The sequence below is a fragment of the Aegilops tauschii genome, chromosome 3 (assembly GCF_002575655.3).
Source record: "Aegilops tauschii subsp. strangulata cultivar AL8/78 chromosome 3, Aet v6.0, whole genome shotgun sequence".
NCBI classification, from domain to species: domain Eukaryota; kingdom Viridiplantae; phylum Streptophyta; class Magnoliopsida; order Poales; family Poaceae; genus Aegilops; species Aegilops tauschii.
Genome location: NC_053037.3, coordinates 30,156,037 through 30,178,324, shown reverse-complemented (window position 1 = coordinate 30,178,324; position 22,288 = coordinate 30,156,037). Strand labels below are relative to the sequence as shown.

Here is a 22,288-nt window from a genome sequence, read left to right as displayed (position 1 = left end):
AGGGGGCATGGTAAAATATATTTTTTTCCAAATTTTCTTTCATGGACATGTTTGGCACATGTGGGTCACCGTGTCATAGAGAAATTGGGTGATTTGGAGGAGGTGGAAAAAACCACATTTTCCAAATTTTCTTTCATGGACATGTTTGGCACATGTGGATCACCGTGTCATAGAGAAATTGGGTGATTTGGAGGTGTTGGAAAAAATCAACTTTGTTCAAAAAATGGCTTAAGTTAGACCAAAAGGTCCCTCCGGAATGCGGTGATTTTTTCGACCACCTCCAGATCACCTCAATTTTGGCACACATGATCTCTTGCACAAACAAAGCTAGGTTTCCAAGGTTTTATACTTTTTTTGAATTTATACTGCCCTCTAGACTGACTGATCAAAACATCGGTCTATACCTCAAGGGGGCATTGTAAAATATATTTTTTTCCAATTTTTTTTCATGGACATGTTTGGCACATGTGGGTCACCGTGTCATAGAGAAATTGGATGATTTGGAGGTGGTGGAAAAAACCACCTTTGTTAAAAAAAATGGCTTAAGTTAGACCAAATGGTCCCTCCGGAATGCGGTGCTTTTTTCGACCACCTCCAAATCACCTCAATTTTGGCACACATGATGTCTTGCACAAACAAAGCTAGGTTTTGTAGGTTTTATATTTTTTTTGAATTTATACTTCCCTCTAGACTGACTGATCAAAACATCGGTCTATACCTCAAGGGGGCATTGTAAAATATATTTTTTTCCAAATTTTCTTTCATGGACCTGTTCGGCACATGTGGGTCACCGTGTCATAGAGAAATTGGGTGATTTGGAGGTGTTGGAAATATCACCTTTGTTCAAAAAATGGCTTAAGTTAGACCAAAAGGTCCCTCCGGAATGCGGTGATTTTTTCGACCACCTCCAAATCACCTCAATTTTGGCACACATGATCTCTTGCACAAACAAAGCTAGGTTTCCAAGGTTTTATATTTTTTTGAATTTTTTGAATTTATACTGCCCTCTATGCTGATTGATCAAAACATCGGTCTATACCTCAAGGGGGCATTGTAAAATGTATTTTTTCCAAATTTTCTTTCATGGACATGTTTGGCACATGTGGATCACCGTGTCATAGAGAAATTGGGTGATTTGGAGGTGGTGGAAAAAATCACATTTGTTCAAAAAATAGCTTAAGTTAGACCAAATGGTCCCTCGGGAATGCGGTGATTTTTTCGACCACCTCCAGATGACCTCAATTTTGGCACACATGATCTCTTGCACAAACAAAGCTAGGTTTCCAAGGTTTTATTATTTTTTGAATTTATACTGCCCTCTAGACTGACTGATCAAAACATCGGTCTATACCTCAAGGGGGCATTGTAAAATATATTTTTTTCCAATTTTTTTTTCATGGACATGTTTGGCACATGTGGGTCAACGTGTCATAGAGAAATTGGGTGATTTGGAGGTGGTGGAAAAAACCACCTTTGTTAAAAAAATGGCTTAAGTTATAGACCAAATGGTCCGTCCGGAATGCGGTGCTTTTTTCGACCACCTCCAAATCACCTCAATTTTGGCACACATGATCTCTTGCACAAACAAAGCTAGGTTTTGAAGGTTTTATATTTTTTTTGAATTTTGTTGAATTTATACTGCCCTCTAGACTGACTGATCAGAACATCGGTCTATACCTCAAGGGGGCATTGTAAAATATATTTTTTTTTTCCAAATTTTCTTTCATGGACATGTTTGGCACATGTGGGTCACCGTGTCATAGAGAAATTGGGTGATTTGGAGGTGGTGGAAAAAATCACATTTGTTCAAAAAATAGCTTAAGTTAGACCAATGGTCCCTCCGGAATGCGGTTATTTTTTCGACCACCTCCAGATCACCTCAAATTTGGCACACATGATCTCTTGCACAAACAAAGCTAGGTTCCAAGGTTTTTTTTTTGAATTTATACTGCCCTCTAGACTGACTGATCAAAACATCGGTCTATACCTCAAGGGGGCATTGTAAAATATATTTTTTTCCAAATTTTCTTTCATGGAAATGTTTGGCACATGTGGGTCACCGTGTCATAGAGAAATTGGGTGATTTGGAGGTGGTGGAAAAAACCACCTTTGTTAAAAAAATGGCTTAAGTTATAGACCAAATGGTCCCTCCGGAATGCGGTGCTTTTTTCGACCACCTCCAAATCACCTCAATTTTGGCACACATGATCTCTTGCACAAACAAAGCTAGGTTTTGAAGGTTTTATATTTTTTTTTTGAATTTTGTTGAATTTATACTGCCCTCTAGACTGACTGATCAGAACATCGGTCTATACCTCAAGGGGGCACTGTAAAATATTTTTTTTTCCAAATTTTCTTTCATGGACATGTTTGGCACATGTGGGTCACCGTGTCATAGAGAAATTGGGTGATTTGGAGGTGGTGGAAAAAATCACCTTTGTTCAAAAAATGGCTTAAGTTAGACCAAAATGTCCCTCCGGAATGCGGTGATTTTTTCGACCACCTCCAAATCACGTCAATTTTGGCACACATGATCTCTTGCACAAACAAAGCTAGGTTTCCAAGGTTTTATATTTTTTTGAATTTTTTTGAATTTATACTGCCCTCTATGCTGACTGATCAAAACATCGGTCTATACCTCAAGGGGGCATTGTAAAATGTATTTTTTCCAAAAAAATTTCATGGACATGTTTTGCACATGTGGATCATCGTGTCATAGAGAAATTGGGTGATTTGGAGGTGGTGGAAAAAATCACATTTGTTCAAAAAATAGCTTAAGTTACACCAAATGGACCCTCCGGAATGCGGTGATTTTTTCGACCACCTCCAGATCACCTCAATTTTGGCACACATGATCTCTGGCACAAACAAAGCTAGGTTTCCAAGGTTTTATATTTTTTTAGATTTTTTTGAATTTATACTGCCCTCTAGACTGACTGATCAAAACATCGGTCTATACGTCAAGGGGGCATTGTAAAATATATTTTTTCCAAATTTTCTTTGATGGACATGTTTGGCACATGTGGGTCACTGTGTCATAGAGACATTGGGTGATTTGGAGGTGGTGGAAAAAATCACCTTTGTTCAAAAAATGTCTTAATTTAGACCAAATGGTCCCTCCGGAATACGGTGATTTTTTCGACCACCTCCAGATCACCTCAATTTTGGCACACATGATCTCTTGCACAAACAAAGCTAGGTTTCCAAGGTTTTATATTTTTTTGAATTTATACTGCCCTCTAGACTAACTGATCAAAACATCGGTCTATACCTCAAGGGGGCATTGTAAAATATATTTTTTCCAAATTTTCTTTCATGGACATGTTTGGCACATGTGGGTCACTGTTGTCTTAGAGAAATTGGGTGATTTGGAGGAGGTGGAAAAAACCACCTTTGTCCAAAAAATGGCTTAAGTTAGACCAAATGGTCCCTCCGGAATGCGGTGATTTTTTCGACCACCTCCAGATCACCTCAATTTTGGCACACATGATCTCTTGCACAAACAAAGCTAGGTTTCCAAGGTTTTATATTTTTTTGAATTTTTTTGAATCTATACTGACCTCCAGACTGACTGATCAAAACATCGGTCTATACCTCAAGGGGCATGGTAAAATATATTTTTTTCCAAATTTTCTTTCATGGACATGTTTGGCACATGTGGGTCACCGTGTCATAGAGAAATTGGGTGATTTGGAGGTGGTGGAAAAAACCACATTTTCCAAATTTTCTTTCATGGACATGTTTGGCACATGTGGATCACCGTGTCATAGAGAAATTGGGTGATTTGGAGGTGTTGGAAAAAATCAACTTTGTTCAAAAAATGGCTTAAGTTAGACCAAAAGGTCCCTCCGGAATGCGGTGATTTTTTCGACCACCTCCAGATCACCTCAATTTTGGCACACATGATCTCTTGCACAAACAAAGCTAGGTTTCCAAGGTTTTATACTTTTTTTGAATTTATACTGCCCTCTAGACTGACTGATCAAAACATCGGTCTATACCTCAAGGGGGCATTGTAAAATATATTTTTTTCCAATTTTTTTTCATGGACATGTTTGGCACATGTGGGTCACCGTGTCATAGAGAAATTGGATGATTGGAGGTGGTGGAAAAAACCACCTTTGTTAAAAAAATGGCTTAAGTTAGACCAAATGGTCCCTCCGGAATGCGGTGCTTTTTTCGACCACCTCCAAATCACCTCAATTTTGGCACACATGATGTCTTGCACAAACAAAGCTAGGTTTTGTAGGTTTTATATTTTTTTGAATTTATACTTCCCTCTAGACTGACTGATCAAAACATCGGTCTATACCTCAAGGGGGCATTGTAAAATATATTTTTTTCCAAATTTTCTTTCATGGACCTGTTTGGCACATGTGGGTCACCGTGTCATAGAGAAATTGGGTGATTTGGAGGTGTTGGAAATATCACCTTTGTTCAAAAAATGGCTTAAGTTAGACCAAAAGGTCCCTCCGGAATGCGGTGATTTTTTCGACCACCTCCAAATCACCTCAATTTTGGCACACATGATCTCTTGCACAAACAAAGCTAGGTTTCCAAGGTTTTATATTTTTTTGAATTTTTTGAATTTATACTGCCCTCTATGCTGATTGATCAAAACATCGGTCTATACCTCAAGGGGGCATTGTAAAATGTATTTTTTCCAAATTTTCTTTCATGGACATGTTTGGCACATGTGGATCACCGTGTCATAGAGAAATTGGGTGATTTGGAGGTGGTGGAAAAAAACCACCTTTGTTCAAAAAATGGCTTAAGTTAGACGAAATGGTCCCTCCGGAATGCGGTGATTTTTTCGACCACCTCCCAATCACCTCAATTTTGGCACACATGATCTCTTGCACAAACAAAGCTAGGTTTCCAAGGTTTTATATTTTTTTTGAATTTTTTTGAATTTATACTGCCCTCTAGACTGACTGATCAAAACATCGGTCTATACCTCAACGGGACATTGTAAAATATATTTTTTCCAAATATTCTTTCATGGACAGGTTTGGCACATTTGGGTCACCGTTGTCTTAGAGAAATTGGGTGATTTGGAGGAGGTGGAAAAAACCACCTTTGTCCAAAAAATGGCTTAAGTTAGACCAAATGGTCCCTCCGGAATGCGGTGATTTTTTCGACCACCTCCAGATCACCTCAATTTTGGCACACATGATCTCTTGCACAAACAAAGCTAGGTTTCCAAGGTTTTATATTTTTTTGAATTTTTTTGAATCTATACTGACCTCCAGACTGACTGATCAAAACATCGGTCTATACCTCAAGGGGGCATGGTAAAATATATTTTTTTCCAAATTTTCTTTCATGGACATGTTTGGCACATGTGGGTCACCGTGTCATAGAGAAATTGGGTGATTTGGAGGAGGTGGAAAAAACCACATTTTCCAAATTTTCTTTCATGGACATGTTTGGCACATGTGGATCACCGTGTCATAGAGAAATTGGGTGATTTGGAGGTGTTGGAAAAAATCAACTTTGTTCAAAAAATGGCTTAAGTTAGACCAAAAGGTCCCTCCGGAATGCGGTGATTTTTTCGACCACCTCCAGATCACCTCAATTTTGGCACACATGATCTCTTGCACAAACAAAGCTAGGTTTCCAAGGTTTTATACTTTTTTTGAATTTATACTGCCCTCTAGACTGACTGATCAAAACATCGGTCTATACCTCAAGGGGGCATTGTAAAATATATTTTTTTCCAATTTTTTTTCATGGACATGTTTGGCACATGTGGGTCACCGTGTCATAGAGAAATTGGATGATTTGGAGGTGGTGGAAAAAACCACCTTTGTTAAAAAAAATGGCTTAAGTTAGACCAAATGGTCCCTCCGGAATGCGGTGCTTTTTTCGACCACCTCCAAATCACCTCAATTTTGGCACACATGATGTCTTGCACAAACAAAGCTAGGTTTTGTAGGTTTTATATTTTTTTTGAATTTATACTTCCCTCTAGACTGACTGATCAAAACATCGGTCTATACCTCAAGGGGGCATTGTAAAATATATTTTTTTCCAAATTTTCTTTCATGGACCTGTTCGGCACATGTGGGTCACCGTGTCATAGAGAAATTGGGTGATTTGGAGGTGTTGGAAATATCACCTTTGTTCAAAAAATGGCTTAAGTTAGACCAAAAGGTCCCTCCGGAATGCGGTGATTTTTTCGACCACCTCCAAATCACCTCAATTTTGGCACACATGATCTCTTGCACAAACAAAGCTAGGTTTCCAAGGTTTTATATTTTTTTGAATTTTTTGAATTTATACTGCCCTCTATGCTGATTGATCAAAACATCGGTCTATACCTCAAGGGGGCATTGTAAAATGTATTTTTTCCAAATTTTCTTTCATGGACATGTTTGGCACATGTGGATCACCGTGTCATAGAGAAATTGGGTGATTTGGAGGTGGTGGAAAAAATCACATTTGTTCAAAAAATAGCTTAAGTTAGACCAAATGGTCCCTCGGGAATGCGGTGATTTTTTCGACCACCTCCAGATGACCTCAATTTTGGCACACATGATCTCTTGCACAAACAAAGCTAGGTTTCCAAGGTTTTATTATTTTTTGAATTTATACTGCCCTCTAGACTGACTGATCAAAACATCGGTCTATACCTCAAGGGGGCATTGTAAAATATATTTTTTTCCAATTTTTTTTTCATGGACATGTTTGGCACATGTGGGTCAACGTGTCATAGAGAAATTGGGTGATTTGGAGGTGGTGGAAAAAACCACCTTTGTTAAAAAAATGGCTTAAGTTATAGACCAAATGGTCCGTCCGGAATGCGGTGCTTTTTTCGACCACCTCCAAATCACCTCAATTTTGGCACACATGATCTCTTGCACAAACAAAGCTAGGTTTTGAAGGTTTTATATTTTTTTTGAATTTTGTTGAATTTATACTGCCCTCTAGACTGACTGATCAGAACATCGGTCTATACCTCAAGGGGGCATTGTAAAATATATTTTTTTTTTCCAAATTTTCTTTCATGGACATGTTTGGCACATGTGGGTCACCGTGTCATAGAGAAATTGGGTGATTTGGAGGTGGTGGAAAAAATCACATTTGTTCAAAAAATAGCTTAAGTTAGACCAATGGTCCCTCCGGAATGCGGTTATTTTTTCGACCACCTCCAGATCACCTCAAATTTGGCACACATGATCTCTTGCACAAACAAAGCTAGGTTCCAAGGTTTTTTTTTTGAATTTATACTGCCCTCTAGACTGACTGATCAAAACATCGGTCTATACCTCAAGGGGGCATTGTAAAATATATTTTTTTCCAAATTTTCTTTCATGGAAATGTTTGGCACATGTGGGTCACCGTGTCATAGAGAAATTGGGTGATTTGGAGGTGGTGGAAAAAACCACCTTTGTTAAAAAAATGGCTTAAGTTATAGACCAAATGGTCCCTCCGGAATGCGGTGCTTTTTTCGACCACCTCCAAATCACCTCAATTTTGGCACACATGATCTCTTGCACAAACAAAGCTAGGTTTTGAAGGTTTTATATTTTTTTTTTGAATTTTGTTGAATTTATACTGCCCTCTAGACTGACTGATCAGAACATCGGTCTATACCTCAAGGGGGCACTGTAAAATATATTTTTTTCCAAATTTTTTTTCATGGACATGTTTGGCACATGTGGGTCACCGTGTCATAGAGAAATTGGGTGATTTGGAGGTGTTGGAAAAAATCACCTTTGTTCAAAAAATGGCTTAAGTTAGACCAAAAGGTCCCTCCGGAATGCGGTGATTTTTTCGACCACCTCCAAATCACCTCAATTTTGGCACACGTGATCTCTTGCACAAACAAAGCTAGGTTTCCAAGGTTTTATATTTTTTTGAATTTTTTTGAATGTATACTGCCCTCTATGCTGATTGATCAAAACATCGGTCTATACCTCAAGGGGGCATTGTAAAATGCATTTTTTCCAAATTTCCTTTCATGGACATGTTTGGCACATGTGGATCACCGTGTCATAGAGAAATTGGGTGATTTGGAGGTGGTTGAAAAAATCACATTTGTTCAAAAAATAGCTTAAGTTAGACCAAATGGTCCCTCCGGAATGCGGTGATTTTTTCGACCACCTCCAGATCACCTCAATTTTGGCACACATGATCTCTTGCACAAGAAAAGCTAGGTTTCCAAGGTTTTATACTTTTTTTGAATTTGTACTGCCCTCTAGACTGACTGATCAAAACATCGGTCTATACCTCAAGGGGGCATTGTAAAATATATTTTTTTCCAATTTTTTTTCATGGACATGTTTGGCACATGTGGGTCACCGTGTCATAGAGAAATTGGGTGATTTGGAGGTGGTGGAAAAAACCACCTTTGTTAAAAAAATGGCTTAAGTTATAGACCAAATGGTCCCTCCGGAATGCGGTGCTTTTTTCGACCACCTCCAAATCACCTCAATTTTGGCACACATGATCTCTTGCACAAACAAACCTAGGTTTCGAAGATTTTATATTTTTTTTTTGAATTTAGTTGAATTTATACTGCCCTCTAGACTGACTGATCAAAACATCGGTCTATACCTCAAGGGGGCATTGTAAAATATATTTTTTTTCCAAATTTTCTTTCATGGACATGTTTGGCACATGTGGGTCACCGTGTCATAGAGAAATTGGGTGATTTGGAGGTGGTGGAAAAATCACCTTTGTTCAAAAAATGGCTTAAGTTAGACCAAAATGTCCCTCCGGAATGCGGTGATTTTTTCGACCACCTCCAAATCACGTCAATTTTGGCACACACGATCTCTTGCACAAACAAAGCTAGGTTTCCAAGGTTTTATATTTTTTTGAATTTTTTTGAATTTATACTGCCCTCTATGCTGACTGATCAAAACATCGGTCTATACCTCAAGGGGGCATTGTAAAATGTATTTTTTCCAAAATTTTTTCATGGACATGTTTTGCACATGTGGATCACCGTGTCATAGAGAAATTGGGTGATTTGGAGGTGGTGGAAAAAATCACATTTGTTCAAAAAATAGCTTAAGTTACACCAAATGGACCCTCCGGAATGCGGTGATTTTTTCGACCACCTCCAGATCACCTCAATTTTGGCACACATGATCTCTGGCACAAAGAAAGCTAGGTTTCCAAGGTTTTATATTTTTTAGATTTTTTTGAATTTATACTGCCCTCTAGACTGACTGATCAAAACATCGGTCTATACGTCAAGGGGGCATTGTAAAATATATTTTTTCCAAATTTTCTTTCATGGACATGTTTGGCACATGTGGGTCACTGTGTCATAGAGACATTGGGTGATTTGGAGGTGGTGGAAAAAATCACCTTTGTTCAAAAAATGTCTTAATTTAGACCAAATGGTCCCTCCGGAATACGGTGATTTTTTCGACCACCTCCAGATCACCTCAATTTTGGCACACATGATCTCTTGCACAAACAAAGCTAGGTTTCCAAGGTTTTATTATTTTTTGAATTTATACTGCCCTCTAGACTGACTGATCAAAACATCGGTCTATACCTCAAGGGGGCATTGTAAAATATATTTTTTCCAAATTTTCTTTCATGGACATGTTTGGCACATGTGGGTCACTGTGTCATAGAGAAATTGGGTGATTTGGAGGTGGTGGAAAAAAACCACCTTTGTTCAAAAAATGGCTTAAGTTAGACGAAATGGTCCCTCCGGAATGCGGTGATTTTTTCGACCACCTCCCAATCACCTCAATTTTGGCACACATGATCTCTTGCACAAACAAAGCTAGGTTTCCAAGGTTTTATATTTTTTTGAATTTTTTTGAATTTATACTGCCCTCTAGACTGACTGATCAAAACATCGGTCTATACCTCAACGGGACATTGTAAAATATATTTTTTCCAAATATTCTTTCATGGACAGGTTTGGCACATTTGGGTCACCGTTGTCTTAGAGAAATTGGGTGATTTGGAGGAGGTGGAAAAAACCACCTTTGTCCAAAAAATGGCTTAAGTTAGACCAAATGGTCCCTCCGGAATGCGGTGATTTTTTCGACCACCTCCAGATCACCTCAATTTTGGCACACATGATCTCTTGCACAAACAAAGCTAGGTTTCCAAGGTTTTATATTTTTTTGAATTTTTTTGAATCTATACTGACCTCCAGACTGACTGATCAAAACATCGGTCTATACCTCAAGGGGGCATGGTAAAATATATTTTTTTCCAAATTTTCTTTCATGGACATGTTTGGCACATGTGGGTCACCGTGTCATAGAGAAATTGGGTGATTTGGAGGAGGTGGAAAAAACCACATTTGTTAAAAAAAATGGCTTAAGTTAGACCAAATGGTCTCTCCGGAATGCGGTGATTTTTTCGACCACCTTCAGATCACCTCAATTTTGGCACACATGATCTCTTGCACAAACAAAGCTAGGTTTCGAACGTTTTAATATTTTTTTTGAATTTTATTGAATTTATACTGCCCTCTAGACTGACTGATCAAAACATCGGTCTATACCTCAACGGGTCATTGTAAAATATATTTTTTCCAAATATTCTTTCATGGACAGGTTTGGCACATTTGGGTCACCGTTGTCTTAGATAAATTGGGTGATTTGGAGGAGGTGGAAAAAACCACCTTTGTCCAAAAAATGGCTTAAGTTAGACCAAATGGTCCCTCCGGAATGCGGTGATTTTTTCGACCACCTCCAGATCACCTCAATTTTGGCACACACCTTTCGAACGTTTTATATTTTTTTTGAATTTTATTGAATTTATACTGCCCTCTAGACTGACTGATCAAAACATTGGTATATACCTCAAGGGGGAATTGTAAAATTTATATTTTTTCCAAAATTTCTTTCATGGACATGTTTGGCACATGTGGATCACCGTGTCATAGAGAAATTGGGTGATTTGGAGGAGGTGGAAAAAACCACATTTGTTAAAAAAAATGGCTTAAGTTAGACCAAATGGTCCCTCCGGAATGCGGTGATTTTTTCGACCACCTCCAGATCACCTCAATTTGGGCACACACGATCTCTTGCACAAACAAAGCTAGGTTTCGAAGGTTTTATATATTTTTTGAATTTATACTGCCCTCTAGACTGACTAATCAAAACATCGGTCTATACCTCAAGGCGGCATTGTAAAATATATTTTTTCCAAATTTTCTTTCATGGACATGTTTGGCACATGTGGGTCACTATGTCATAGAGAAATTGGGTGATTTGGAGGTGGTGGAAAAAATCACCTTTGTTCAAAAAATGGCTTAATTTAGACCAAATGGTCCCTCCGGAATGCGGTGATTTTTACGACCACCTCCAGATGACCTCAATTTTGGCACACATGATCTCTTGCACAAACAAAGCTAGGTTTCCAAGGTTTTATATTTTTTTTCCAAATTTTCTTTCATGGACATGTTTGGCACATGTGGGTCACTGTGTCATAGAGAAATTGGGTGATTTGGAGGTGGTGGAAAAAACCACCTTTGTTCAAAAAATGGCTTAAGTTAGACCAAATGGTCCCTCCGGAATGCGGTGATTTTTTCGACCACCTCCCAATCACCTCAATTTTGGCACACATGATCTCTTGCAAAACAAAGCTAGGTTTCGAACGTTTTATATTTTTTTGAATTTTTTTGAATTTATACTGACCTCTAGACTGACTGATCAAAACATCGGTCTATACCTCAAGGGGGCATGGTAAAATAAATTTTTTTCCAAATTTTCTTTCATGGACATGTTTGGCACATGTGGGTCACCGTGTCATAGAGAAATTGGGTGATTTGGAGGAGGTTAAGACTAATCAGTTGGTGGATTTGATTGAAAAGGACAGTAACGACATGCAAACACCTGAGGTAATTCAGATGATAAAGCTTGCGATGTGGTGTCAGCAGATTGATTGCAAGATAAGGCCTCAAAATGTCTGAGGTTGTCAGTCTTGGAAGGTACCAAGAATGCAGAGACCAACATAGAGCACACTTTTGTTGTTACAAATCCAGTAGCTTTTGCTATTACTGTGAATGTGTGCTCCTCGGTTGCACCTCTAGCTTGGGATGTATCAGGTCGTAGGTGAACTGATAATCCTGACAAGATATATCTAGATTATGGCAGGAAAAAAATCCAGTGTATTTTGATTACACAAGTACTGTTGTGCGAAAAACGCGGTTACCATGGTTACCAAAAAATACAGACCAAATACCGTTTGAAATTTTCAAATGTAATTCGAATTCAAATATTTGGCGGATGACAAATAACTAAGGCACTGTGATTTTACAAAACGTGCCCGTAGCGCAGTGGCGTCTACTCATAGCCTGACGTCCTAGTTGTCTTTGTGGTCTCAAGTTCAAACCTTAACGGCCAAACAATCTTTTTATTCCGTTTATATTAATTCATAGAATTAGGCAAAAAAAGATGGCAGCAGCGGGATTCGAAGACATGACGCTGCGCTTATAGGCCGTGGCCCACGACCGACTAGACCATTGATTAAGAGGTGTCTTTTACCAGTTTCCACACTACTTGACTATACGTTGGTCGTTTAAATTCAAAATTTTCAAAAAATATCGATTTTTTTGCTGTAAACGCCCGTTTACCCAGGGGTGCCAAAAAACTCGGTAACCACGTGGTAACTCGAAATATCGAGCTGTAACCAAAACCTTGCTTGTCGCTCGTCAAGATACGTCCGTTTGAGCGACAAGTAATTCCAGACGAAGAAAATATGACGTAAGATGTATGACCGAGAGTCCGAGACACAAGTCACATAACGTGCTAGCGTATCGTACGACAAGCCAGACATGAATTACTCTCCTGCTCATGGAAAGACCAACCATGCCTAGAGGGTGCCGAGTCTGACTGAACTATCTCTGTTACTGTTGTGACAATGTAGTGCTCCCTATTATCATGGTATATGAAATCAAATTTCATAACATTTTTGCAAATCTAGTCAAATAGAAGTTGTGCTGCTTAGCATGCCACTGGGGTGAATTCAAGGCGCAGTCGAGTAACCATTCATTCCCTCGCTGCCGAGTGCTAGCTCGGAATCCTATGCACGAGTAGTTAGTTGATTGGTAGGATAGTCCTTGCACAAATCGGTAAGTGGCATCATAGGCATATTCCTACGAATCAAACTTTCCATAAAGAGAGAACAAAAAGTAAGCTTCACTTTCAAAAGAAGGCAGGGAAAAGAAAGGGACCTCCGATCAACTGCAACGAGCAAAAAGATAACAATACTATAAAATGGCATGGAGTTCCGCTGAGTAAAGCAAAAGGAAAAGCAAGGCTACAATACGTACAGTCCAAAGGACGCAAACCTTGGTGATGCTAACTCAAAGAGACTGGCTGGCTGCTGCTTGACGAAAATCTGTGTCAAAGCTGCAATAAGGTTGCAAAACTTGGGTGTGCTTGTGCAACACTGCTGAGATAGAAACAACACCACGGAGAGATAACGCATAGCGTCCAGGATTATCATTAGGCTAAACAAGCCACATGTAGGGTAAACAGATAGAAAGTTCTGCTCCCAATATGTGTGTCGCGATACTGCTCTTTATAATTCCAACAGAAATTAATCGGCTAGAGTATAGAGTATAGAACATCACTAGAATGAAATTCTGCCCATATACATGTCTTGATTGAAATGTGAAAATCATCATCCGTCGATAAATTATACTATAATTGGTTTCACTAGTAAGTCCATGGAAAATCAGTAGTCTTGTTGTCAGGGATTTCCATCTCTCTGAACTTCATCATTCTGGCCACCAGCCCCTCAACTACATCTGAATCTGGCGCAAACATCGCGTGGGTGATTCCAACCACACCAGGGTTCTGACTGTTGAGCACCGAGAACGTCGTCGCAAGACGGAGACCATAGTTCATGATGAAGTGAACCAAACCACGGGGAAAGATGAACACATCCCCCTCACACAGTCTCTTCTGAAACAGCTTACCTGTTGTGTCAAAGAAACCGGCCAGCACGCTGCCATCATGGACAAACATCATCTCCGACGCCCTTGGGTGAGAGTGGGGAAGCACTATCCCGTAGGAGTCGATGTCGGTGCGTGCCATCGACATGCCAAGGGTGTTGAGGCCAGGGAACTCGGCAGCGGTGACGATGTTCGCTGATGACCGGACCATGTTGTCTAGTTTCCCGGCATGGTTGAGAAGCAATGTCTTGAAATCGGAAGCCAGAATGGTGCTCGGGTGCTTGCAGAGGTAGCCGTTCATGAACAGCTTCCTTTCATCCTGAGGCGCCATAGGGCACATATCTTGAAGAGGTGGACTGTCTGACAGGCTTGGTGGTGTATAGAGGCCAAGAAGGAGGAGGTAGGAAAACATGACAGTGAAGAGCTTCATCTCCTGGACGCGGAGATGGGAGTAGAAAATCATGGGTTTAAATAAAGTGATGAGAAAGGAGTGAAACCAAAGCCAAGTCTGTGCAACCTGTATCAGATTTCTTGGAGTTCACTACAGAATTTGCTTCGGACTGTGGCCAAAGTAACAATCTCTGAATTGTGGCAAAAGGGTGAAGGTGTTAATATGAAGCTTTCCGATTCTAAGCGATGCCCCTAATCCATTTGTTTCATCTCCAGGCTACCCTACGCTGCAAATCTAGAAAAATTGTCATGCTGATGCTGAAAATGCTTCAGACTTGGTCACTTGGCAAGTCCGCAGTAATGCGCGCATTGTATCTTTTGAGCCGAGGTTTGGTCCCTACAGAGTACAGGCTACCCTACTTGACTTCTGTCTCTTTTTTCTTTTCTTGCTTTTTATTTCCTTTGACTTTTTCATTATTTCCTTTTCAAAATTATTTTCTGTTTTTCAACCATTCTTCTAGAATTTAAAAAAAATCAAAATTTTAAAATTTTGTTCACATTTTTTTCGATTTTTGTTCAGAACTCCAAAATGTTTATGTGCTGCTTTTAAAATTTTCCAAAAATTCAGAAAAGGTTAGAATTTCAAAAAATGTTCGCTTTTTAAAATTTTGCTCACAAACTAAAAAATTCAATGATTTCAAAAACTTTTTCCCATTTTTCAGAATTTGTACACACATTCATATAAATGTTCATGTTTCAAAATTTGTTCACAAATTCAGAAAAATGTTCACATTTATAATTTTTTCACAAAATAAAAAATGTTCCCATTTTTAAAATTTGTTCGCAAATTCAACCAGTGTTGCATTTTAGGAATATGTTGACAACTTCAAAAAATTGTTCGCCGATACAAAAAATGTTCGGGGGCAATTTAGATTTTTTTTATAAAAATTGTTTGTAATTTCGAAAAGACGTTCATATTTTTTTTACTTTTGTTCTTTTTTTGAAAAATGTTTACAAAAGTTTGTTTGGAAATTTCATGAACTGGTTTTAAGTTTTGTCGCCGCCGTTAGTTTCTTTAATTTTCACGTTGTTATTCTTTCACTTGGGTGAGCCAGTCATGGTGGCTAGCACGGCGTTTGCATCTACAGAAGGTGGTCGGTTCAATCCCTATCACGAACTGTTTCTGGGGTTTTTATCTTGCGACGCAAAGCCACCGCAAAATGGCCTGGCCCAGGGTGAGTTGGGCCCACCGCCTGCCCAACACTCTCGACGCACCTCAGGCCAGAATTTCTTGGGAGCTTAGAAATTGTTGTGAACGCTCTACTCCAACTGCTTCGCCCCACGTTCCTCTTTCTTTCCTGGGAAAGGCGATTTGGGCGGTGACCCTTCTGCTCGCATCTCCGTCGGTGTGGCCGTGGGTCCTCTGCCTCTTTGGCAGTCGCTCCGGTGACGGGAGGGGAGGGACCCCGCCGCTGCTGCTCCGACGAGTAGTTAGTCTGGGCTTCGTTTTTTGCAGAGATGTCGCATCGGTGGCAGGATCGACACCGCGTCAGAATAAATTGGCCCTGTTTCTTCCCCACCTGGTGTTCTTCCAATCGATGATGCTGGGAAGCAGGTAGCCTCTTCTTCTCTTTAGTCTCCGGATCTGGCGATTTTAGGTTGTGTTGGCCGGTGTTTCTCGTCATCCATGGTGACGGCGGCGGTCATGACAGAGTGTGCGGAGGATTTGAAGCGGGATGTGTGGATAGCAGTGTGCAGCGACGTCCATCTTCACCGATCACATTGGTTGAAGTCGACGACGTCCGGATCAGACGGACATGAGGATTATCCTCAGCCCACGTGCCACAAAGACTCATCTTTGTCGTCGTGTGCGGCGGGTCGTTTCATCGGCTCAAAAAGCAGCTTAGTCAGCGATGGTGATATTCCTGATCCAGGTGTGGTGGCAGTTTCCATCTCTCTCCAGCAAAGCTACGGCGGCAACGGAGTCCGTTTGGAGACGACGGTTAGGCAAGGCGCATGGATCTCTATTGATTGTGCTGCTACATTTCTTGATTTGGAATCCTTTTTGCAAATCTTCAGGTCTTATGTCTCTCTTTCTGTAAAGGTGTCTACGTACTCTGTGTACCAAATTTGTTCAATGAATACGTAGTACTGCTTCAAAAAAAAGTTATGTGCTCCTAAAAAAACTTATAATTAATCATCATGAGGTAAATCCCCAAAAAAATCATCACGAGGCAAAAGTAAAAAATAAAAGCACACGAATCGAACCCTGTGTCTTCAAGGTCACGGGCGTTGCCTCCATTCCATTCCAAGCAGCGCGCAGAGATGAGCCGCCGCCGCAGCCCACGCCTGAATCGCCAGACCCACGCCAGCCAGGCCGTGGCGAACGCCGGAATGGCCATCCGCCGTAGCCCGCGCCTCCACCCCCAAATCCCCGTGAGCGCCGGAGCGACCCGCCGACGCAGCTCGCGCCTCAACCCCCAAATCCACATCGGTGAGGAGGGCGCCGGGTTGACCCGCCGGCGCAGCACGCGCCTCCACCTCCAAGTCCACGCGAGCGATGAGGGTGGCGCCGTAATAGGCCTCCGCCGAAGCCCGCGGCTCCACCCACAGATCCCCGTGAGCGAGGAGGACGCCGGAGTGACCCGCCGTCGCAGCCCGCGGCTCAATCCCCAAATCCTCGCGAGCGACGAGGGTGGCGCCGTAATAGGCCTCCGTCGCAGCCCGCGGCTCCACCCCCGCCTCCACAGGAGTGAGGAGGGCGCCGGAGTGACCAACCGCCGCAGCACGCGGCTCCACCCCCAAGTACACTCCAGCGAGGAGGGCTCCGGGATGACACGCCGTCGCCGCCGCCGCGGTACCTCGCCGGCTGCGCCTGCCTCCCTGCCGGACGACGACGACATGCTTCGGGAGATCCTCATGCGCCTGCCGCCTCAGCCGTCCTCCCTCCTGCGAGCCTCCGCCGTGTGCAAGCGCTGGCGACGCGTCACCACCGACCCCCGGTTCCTCTGCAGCTTCTCTGTCCACCACCGCAAGCCGCCACTCCTCGGCGTCTTTGAGAGAGATGGCTACGACATCGTGTTCACTCCGGTCCTGGACCCTCCCGACCGCATCCCTCCGGAGCGCTTCAACACACTACATCAGATACGTGGCTTCCGGAAGGCCGAACTGCTGGGGTGCCGCCAAGGCCGCATCCTCCTCCTGGAGATGGACTGGTTCATTGTATGGGACCCCATCACCGGCGAGCATCACCATGTCGACATTCCACCAGCGTTCGATAAGTTATCCTACCTCTATGGGGCTGTGCTCTGCGCTGCCACCGACCAGAGCCACATGCATGGCAGCTGCCACTCGAGCCCCTTTAATTTGGTCTTGATGTCCCCGTGCCAAGGCTACGAAGATGGTACTCCACCCATCGCTTGTGTATACTCCTCGGAGACTGGGGTATGGGGCAATCCCATCTTGACAACAAATCGATGTGAGTTTGCTCGATGTAATCCTGGGATCCTTGTTGGTAATGTCCTCTACTGGACGTCTAAGAGTGTGAATGCCAAATCAAAATATTTGAATTTGGATCAGCTCGGAGACGACATAATTGAGTTTGATTTGGATAGGCAGAGTCTTGCTGTGATCAAGGGGCCTCCAGGTCTTAATCATTCCACCACACATCAGATAATCCAGTCAGGGGATTGTGATGTTGGTCTTGCCATATTGTCTCATGGTAGATTTGAAATGTGGGAGAGGAAGGTCAGCTGTCACGGTGGTGCCACATGGTTCCTGCAGAAGATTGTTGAAATGCATACTGTTTTTGGGCTCCCTCCTCAGGCTGAAGGATTGGTGAGAGCGGTCGAAATACTTGGGTATGATGAGGAAAATGGTGCAATGTTTTTATTTGTGGACAACAATGTCTACATGGTTGAAGCAATGTCAATGCAATCCATGAAACTTTATCAATGCAGTCATCACAGCTATGCCAATGACATTCATCCTTTCACAAGTTTCTATGCACCAGGTGACTGCTCATCATTATTCCTTGTGTTTTGGTAGTAACCTAATCTAGTAACATTCTATATACTTGGTTGCTGCAATACCTTCGTTGTGCTTCCCCAGTGTCCATTAACAACTTAAACTTAGTTAGAAATTGTTCCTTTACTAGTTGGACAAACTTGTAGCTGTACTGTGTTTTTATGTCTTTGATCTTCAGAGATACCAAATCAAATGTCAAATGAGTAACTCAGCTGTTGTGTTTGGGTTCTCTAAGCTTGTTACGTTTGTTTGTCGGGTACCATCTGTTTTGGTCTTGATTAATGTTATCTCTATAACAAATAACTTTTCCTTAATCTATACTTTCTGAAATAATAGTTTTTTGTGGACTTGTTGAAGGTCCCTGCTGCAAGCGACTAGTACACTTGTATGCCACACAAAAATAAATTGGATTTCTTGTCTCTAGTAGGCTAGATTCATTTACAGCTGAACACCAAAAAATCACTGTTGTTTCCAGAATTTATTAGTTTGGGCATGTTTTGATTTTTGTATGCTTGATATATTGGATTAATTCTAGGCAGTTTTTCTTATGAGCTAAAGCTTTCATTATGATGTAACTTAATATTACTGCTCTCAGGAATGATCTTCACATTTTAAAACAGACGTGATCTTTTTTATATGTTGTTAGCATCAAAAGTGGGTTATAAATATCTATAAAAACTATGAGAGCTAAAATGATTTGTTATTATGAAGTTATGTTTGTGCCTTCGCCTATCCATATGTCTTTTCCTTGTAGCTTTTGTTTATTGCCTGACTTCTTATGCTTCTGGGTGTAGCCATTCCTGGTGGACGTGGCGGAGCTGGAATGCTGCAAGATATGTAGGATGACTGTCTGGTCTCCTGTGGTAATATGCTGGAATGGTCCTAAAGGTAACAACATCTTCAGGATATAGTTTGTGATTTCTGGATTGTTTGGTTTTTTTGTATGGAAAATATCTGTCTGCCAATGCAGGCAGCTTGCATCCCACAAACTATTGCCCATTCGGCTATAGGGATTCATGCATGTCAATAGCACATACACAAATTTTAAACGATGGTGGCCAAGGCAAAATGACTGTCCCTTTTGGGCCATAGCTCATAAATGATATCCAGATGTTGCACATAGTGTTGTTGCTGTCAATATTACCTGCTTGTGCCTGTTTTGCCAGCTAGAGTTCTCCCTTGGTTTTGCTATTTCATAGTCAGCTAGCTGAAAGCAAGACATTAAAAAAGGGCAGCCCGGTGCATGTAGCTCCCGCTTGCGCAGGGTCCAGGGAAGGGTCTAACCACTTTGGGCCTATTGTACGCAGCCTTTCCCTACATTTCTGTAAGAGGCTGTTTCTGGAACTTGAACCCGTGACCTCATGGTCACAAAGCAAGACATTAGTAGCATTTTTTGGAAAAGAAAAGCTAATAGTATGTGCATGGTTAGGAGAAACTTCTGCTGTGAAGAGCAATTGTAGATAAAGAGAAAAGCATATATGGATTCCCCACTACTAGTTGGACACCAAATATATATGTGACAAAACCAATACGATGTGTTTGATTTTTGTCTATGTACAGGCATGGTTAAAAAAGGCACGCCTAGGCTCTAGACGATAGAAAAATGCCTAGTGCTTAATTGCGGTTAATATGCATTACGCATAAGCAGAATATTCATACTGAAACAAGTGATTTACCTATGCGGTTCATATGTGCCTTTTTTCAGAAAGCACAAGGCAGTGGCAAAACGTACAATTAACGGCTAGTGTTTTTTTAACTATGTATGGAGGCGACACGGTGTATCATGACATCAGAATATTCATACTGAAACAAGTGATTTACCTCGGTGATAGCTTTCGTAGACCTCTGCCCATTCTTTGATCTTAAATCAGAGCATGGTCCCTTGGGCTTCTTTGTTACTGGTTCATTCAAACCATCATCTGCAAGTATTTCATTCAAACCATTTTGTTGAAATAAACATTTCTGCATTATGAACATATTAGACAAATCAGAAGAATGGGATTTCCAACCATAATCCAGAAAATGTAAAACTTCATTACATTACCTAGCGAACACAGGAAAAAGGTATCTTCACATGTCACTATGTCAGAGCACTCTATAACATGGCCAATCAAAATCAGTAGAAACAAGGGAAATGTTTACCATCTTCACCACCAAAGCCTTCAAAGTATTCCATATCTTCCATTTCACCCATCTCGATATCAACACATTCAGCATACTCTATCTCACCTTCCTGTATTGGCACTATGTGGGAAAGCTTGTGAGCAGTGAGAACATAACAAAGTTAGCTAATGTCTCAGACTCGGTACTGTGCTTACTTCTTCCTCTTCTATCTGAGGAGCCACATAATCTTTTTCCATGTCAAGGATAGTATCAAACTGATTGAAGGGGTAATTATAAATGTGACCATAGACACCTTTCCTCAGACTTCCCTTTAGTTCGCTTTCAGCACTCTGACTGATAGCCGGAAGATGTTAGAACATGGGAATATAATCAATGAATAATAGACGAGTGATAGAGATTATCAGAAGAAGAAGAAGAAAATAACCTTCTCTAGTTGAGCAGCCTTTTCAGCTTTCTCCAATCTTCGGAGATTGCGCTGAGTGTTTTTCCTGGGGACTGTCATTATCTTCTCTGTAACAGAGCATAAGAATATCTGTCTGCCAGCGCATGCAGCCTGCATCCCATGAACTATTTCCCATTCGGCTATAGGGATTCATGCATGTCAATAGCACACAAACAAATTAAAAACGACAGTGATGCCAAAGGCAAAATGACTGTCCCTTTTGTGTCGCAAATGATATCCACGTGTTAATTACTCCCTCCGTAAAGAAATATAAGAGTGTTTAGACCACTACTTTAGTGATCTAAACGCTCTTATATTTCTTTACAGAGGGAGTAATATATTACTGTCTTCTGCCTGTTTGGGCATGCCTAGAGTTCTCCCTTGGTTTTGCCAGAGTCAGCTAGTTGAAAACACGACATTAGTAGCATTCAACTATCCCACCCAAATAATGTACATTGTCAAAAGGCTTCAATGGTGTAATTCGCTGCATTTGTAATCCTAGGAGATATAGCGAAGAGTATGATATCTGTTACATTTTACGAGCTTGCACACACATCTTGCTCATAGGCTTTTTTAACCGTGTATGCTGCATACACATCGGGTTATGCATGTATGTACTATATTTACTAAGGGATTGGCAATTTTGTTGTCTGCAGGTGAAGTAGTCAAGGGCTGCTGTTGCCCCTAGTCCCTACCGAGTTTGTCGCGTTCCATCAATGTGGTCGGCAGTGTGTACATACGTTATGTGGAAGAAATTGCTGAACATGTGCCTTCGTTGAGTAAGTTTGTAATGTGACAAGATGCATTTTAATACCTAAACGAGGGAAGTAGTTCAGCTTCCCCAAGACATCATGGTTCACTTCAGATTCCGTTGCAATATCTTCTTTTACATGGTTGTGCTTGGCAGATCTTTATTTGGAAGCACGCTAGTATGCACCCCGTTTAAGTATGAACTGTTTAATTTCCGTTTTTATTAAATATGAACTCTGGTATGTAGTATGAACTTCGGCAAGCGTTTATGTATGAACTCCGGTGATCTAGTTTAAGCGCTAACTGCAAGTTTGAATATGCGGTTTGAAGGATCTATTCTGGCTCAGCGTCCGGCGTCCTGCAGAATTCGTTTCCGGGATGGCCGTTTACCGGATCTGCTAGAGATGCTCTTATACCCTTATGTTTCCGATGATGACTAAGGACTTCCAAATGTTTTGCCTTTTGCTTGTCCTTCAACCCGACCTGCATTGATGTTGGCCTAGCAACAACTAAATCATCAAAGGGACGGGAGAAAACAATACACTGGTAGCTCCGGCTACATGCCATTGATCCAGGCTACCCTTAGGGGTCGGGCTGGTTTTGTCGAGCCAGAAATCTATTGTGGGTTCTGATTAGGCTAACAAGTATCGGTCTAGTTCATGATC

General features: G+C 41.3%; 2 protein-coding genes across 2 annotated transcripts; one reads left to right on the top strand and one right to left on the bottom strand.

Annotated features, from left to right (window-relative positions):
• Positions 1-13,231: 13,231 nt before the first annotated feature.
• LOC109769150 (germin-like protein 11-1) lies at positions 13,232-14,321 on the bottom strand. Its single transcript, XM_020327898.4, has one exon. The coding sequence runs from the start codon at positions 14,319-14,321 to the stop codon at positions 13,653-13,655; it is 669 nt and encodes a 222-aa protein (XP_020183487.1). The 3' UTR covers positions 13,232-13,652.
• A 2,245-nt stretch (positions 14,322-16,566) lies between these two features.
• On the top strand, positions 16,567-21,737 carry LOC109769149 (uncharacterized). The gene is made up of 3 exons (XM_020327897.4): positions 16,567-18,293; positions 19,102-19,195; positions 21,530-21,737. The coding sequence occupies exons 1-2, from the start codon at positions 16,607-16,609 to the stop codon at positions 19,146-19,148; spliced, it is 1,734 nt and encodes a 577-aa protein (XP_020183486.2). The 5' UTR covers positions 16,567-16,606; the 3' UTR covers positions 19,149-19,195; positions 21,530-21,737.
• Positions 21,738-22,288: the final 551 nt, after the last annotated feature.

Coding starts and splice junctions, on each gene's coding strand:
- LOC109769150 (XM_020327898.4), bottom strand. CDS start 14,321: ATGAAGCTCTTCACTGTCATGTTTTCCTACCTCCTCCTTCTTGGCCTC.
- LOC109769149 (XM_020327897.4), top strand. CDS start 16,607: ATGAGCCGCCGCCGCAGCCCACGCCTGAATCGCCAGACCCACGCCAGC. Junction 18,294..19,101: donor CACAAGTTTCTATGCACCAG/GTGACTGCTCAT, acceptor TTCTGGGTGTAG/CCATTCCTGGTGGACGTGGC.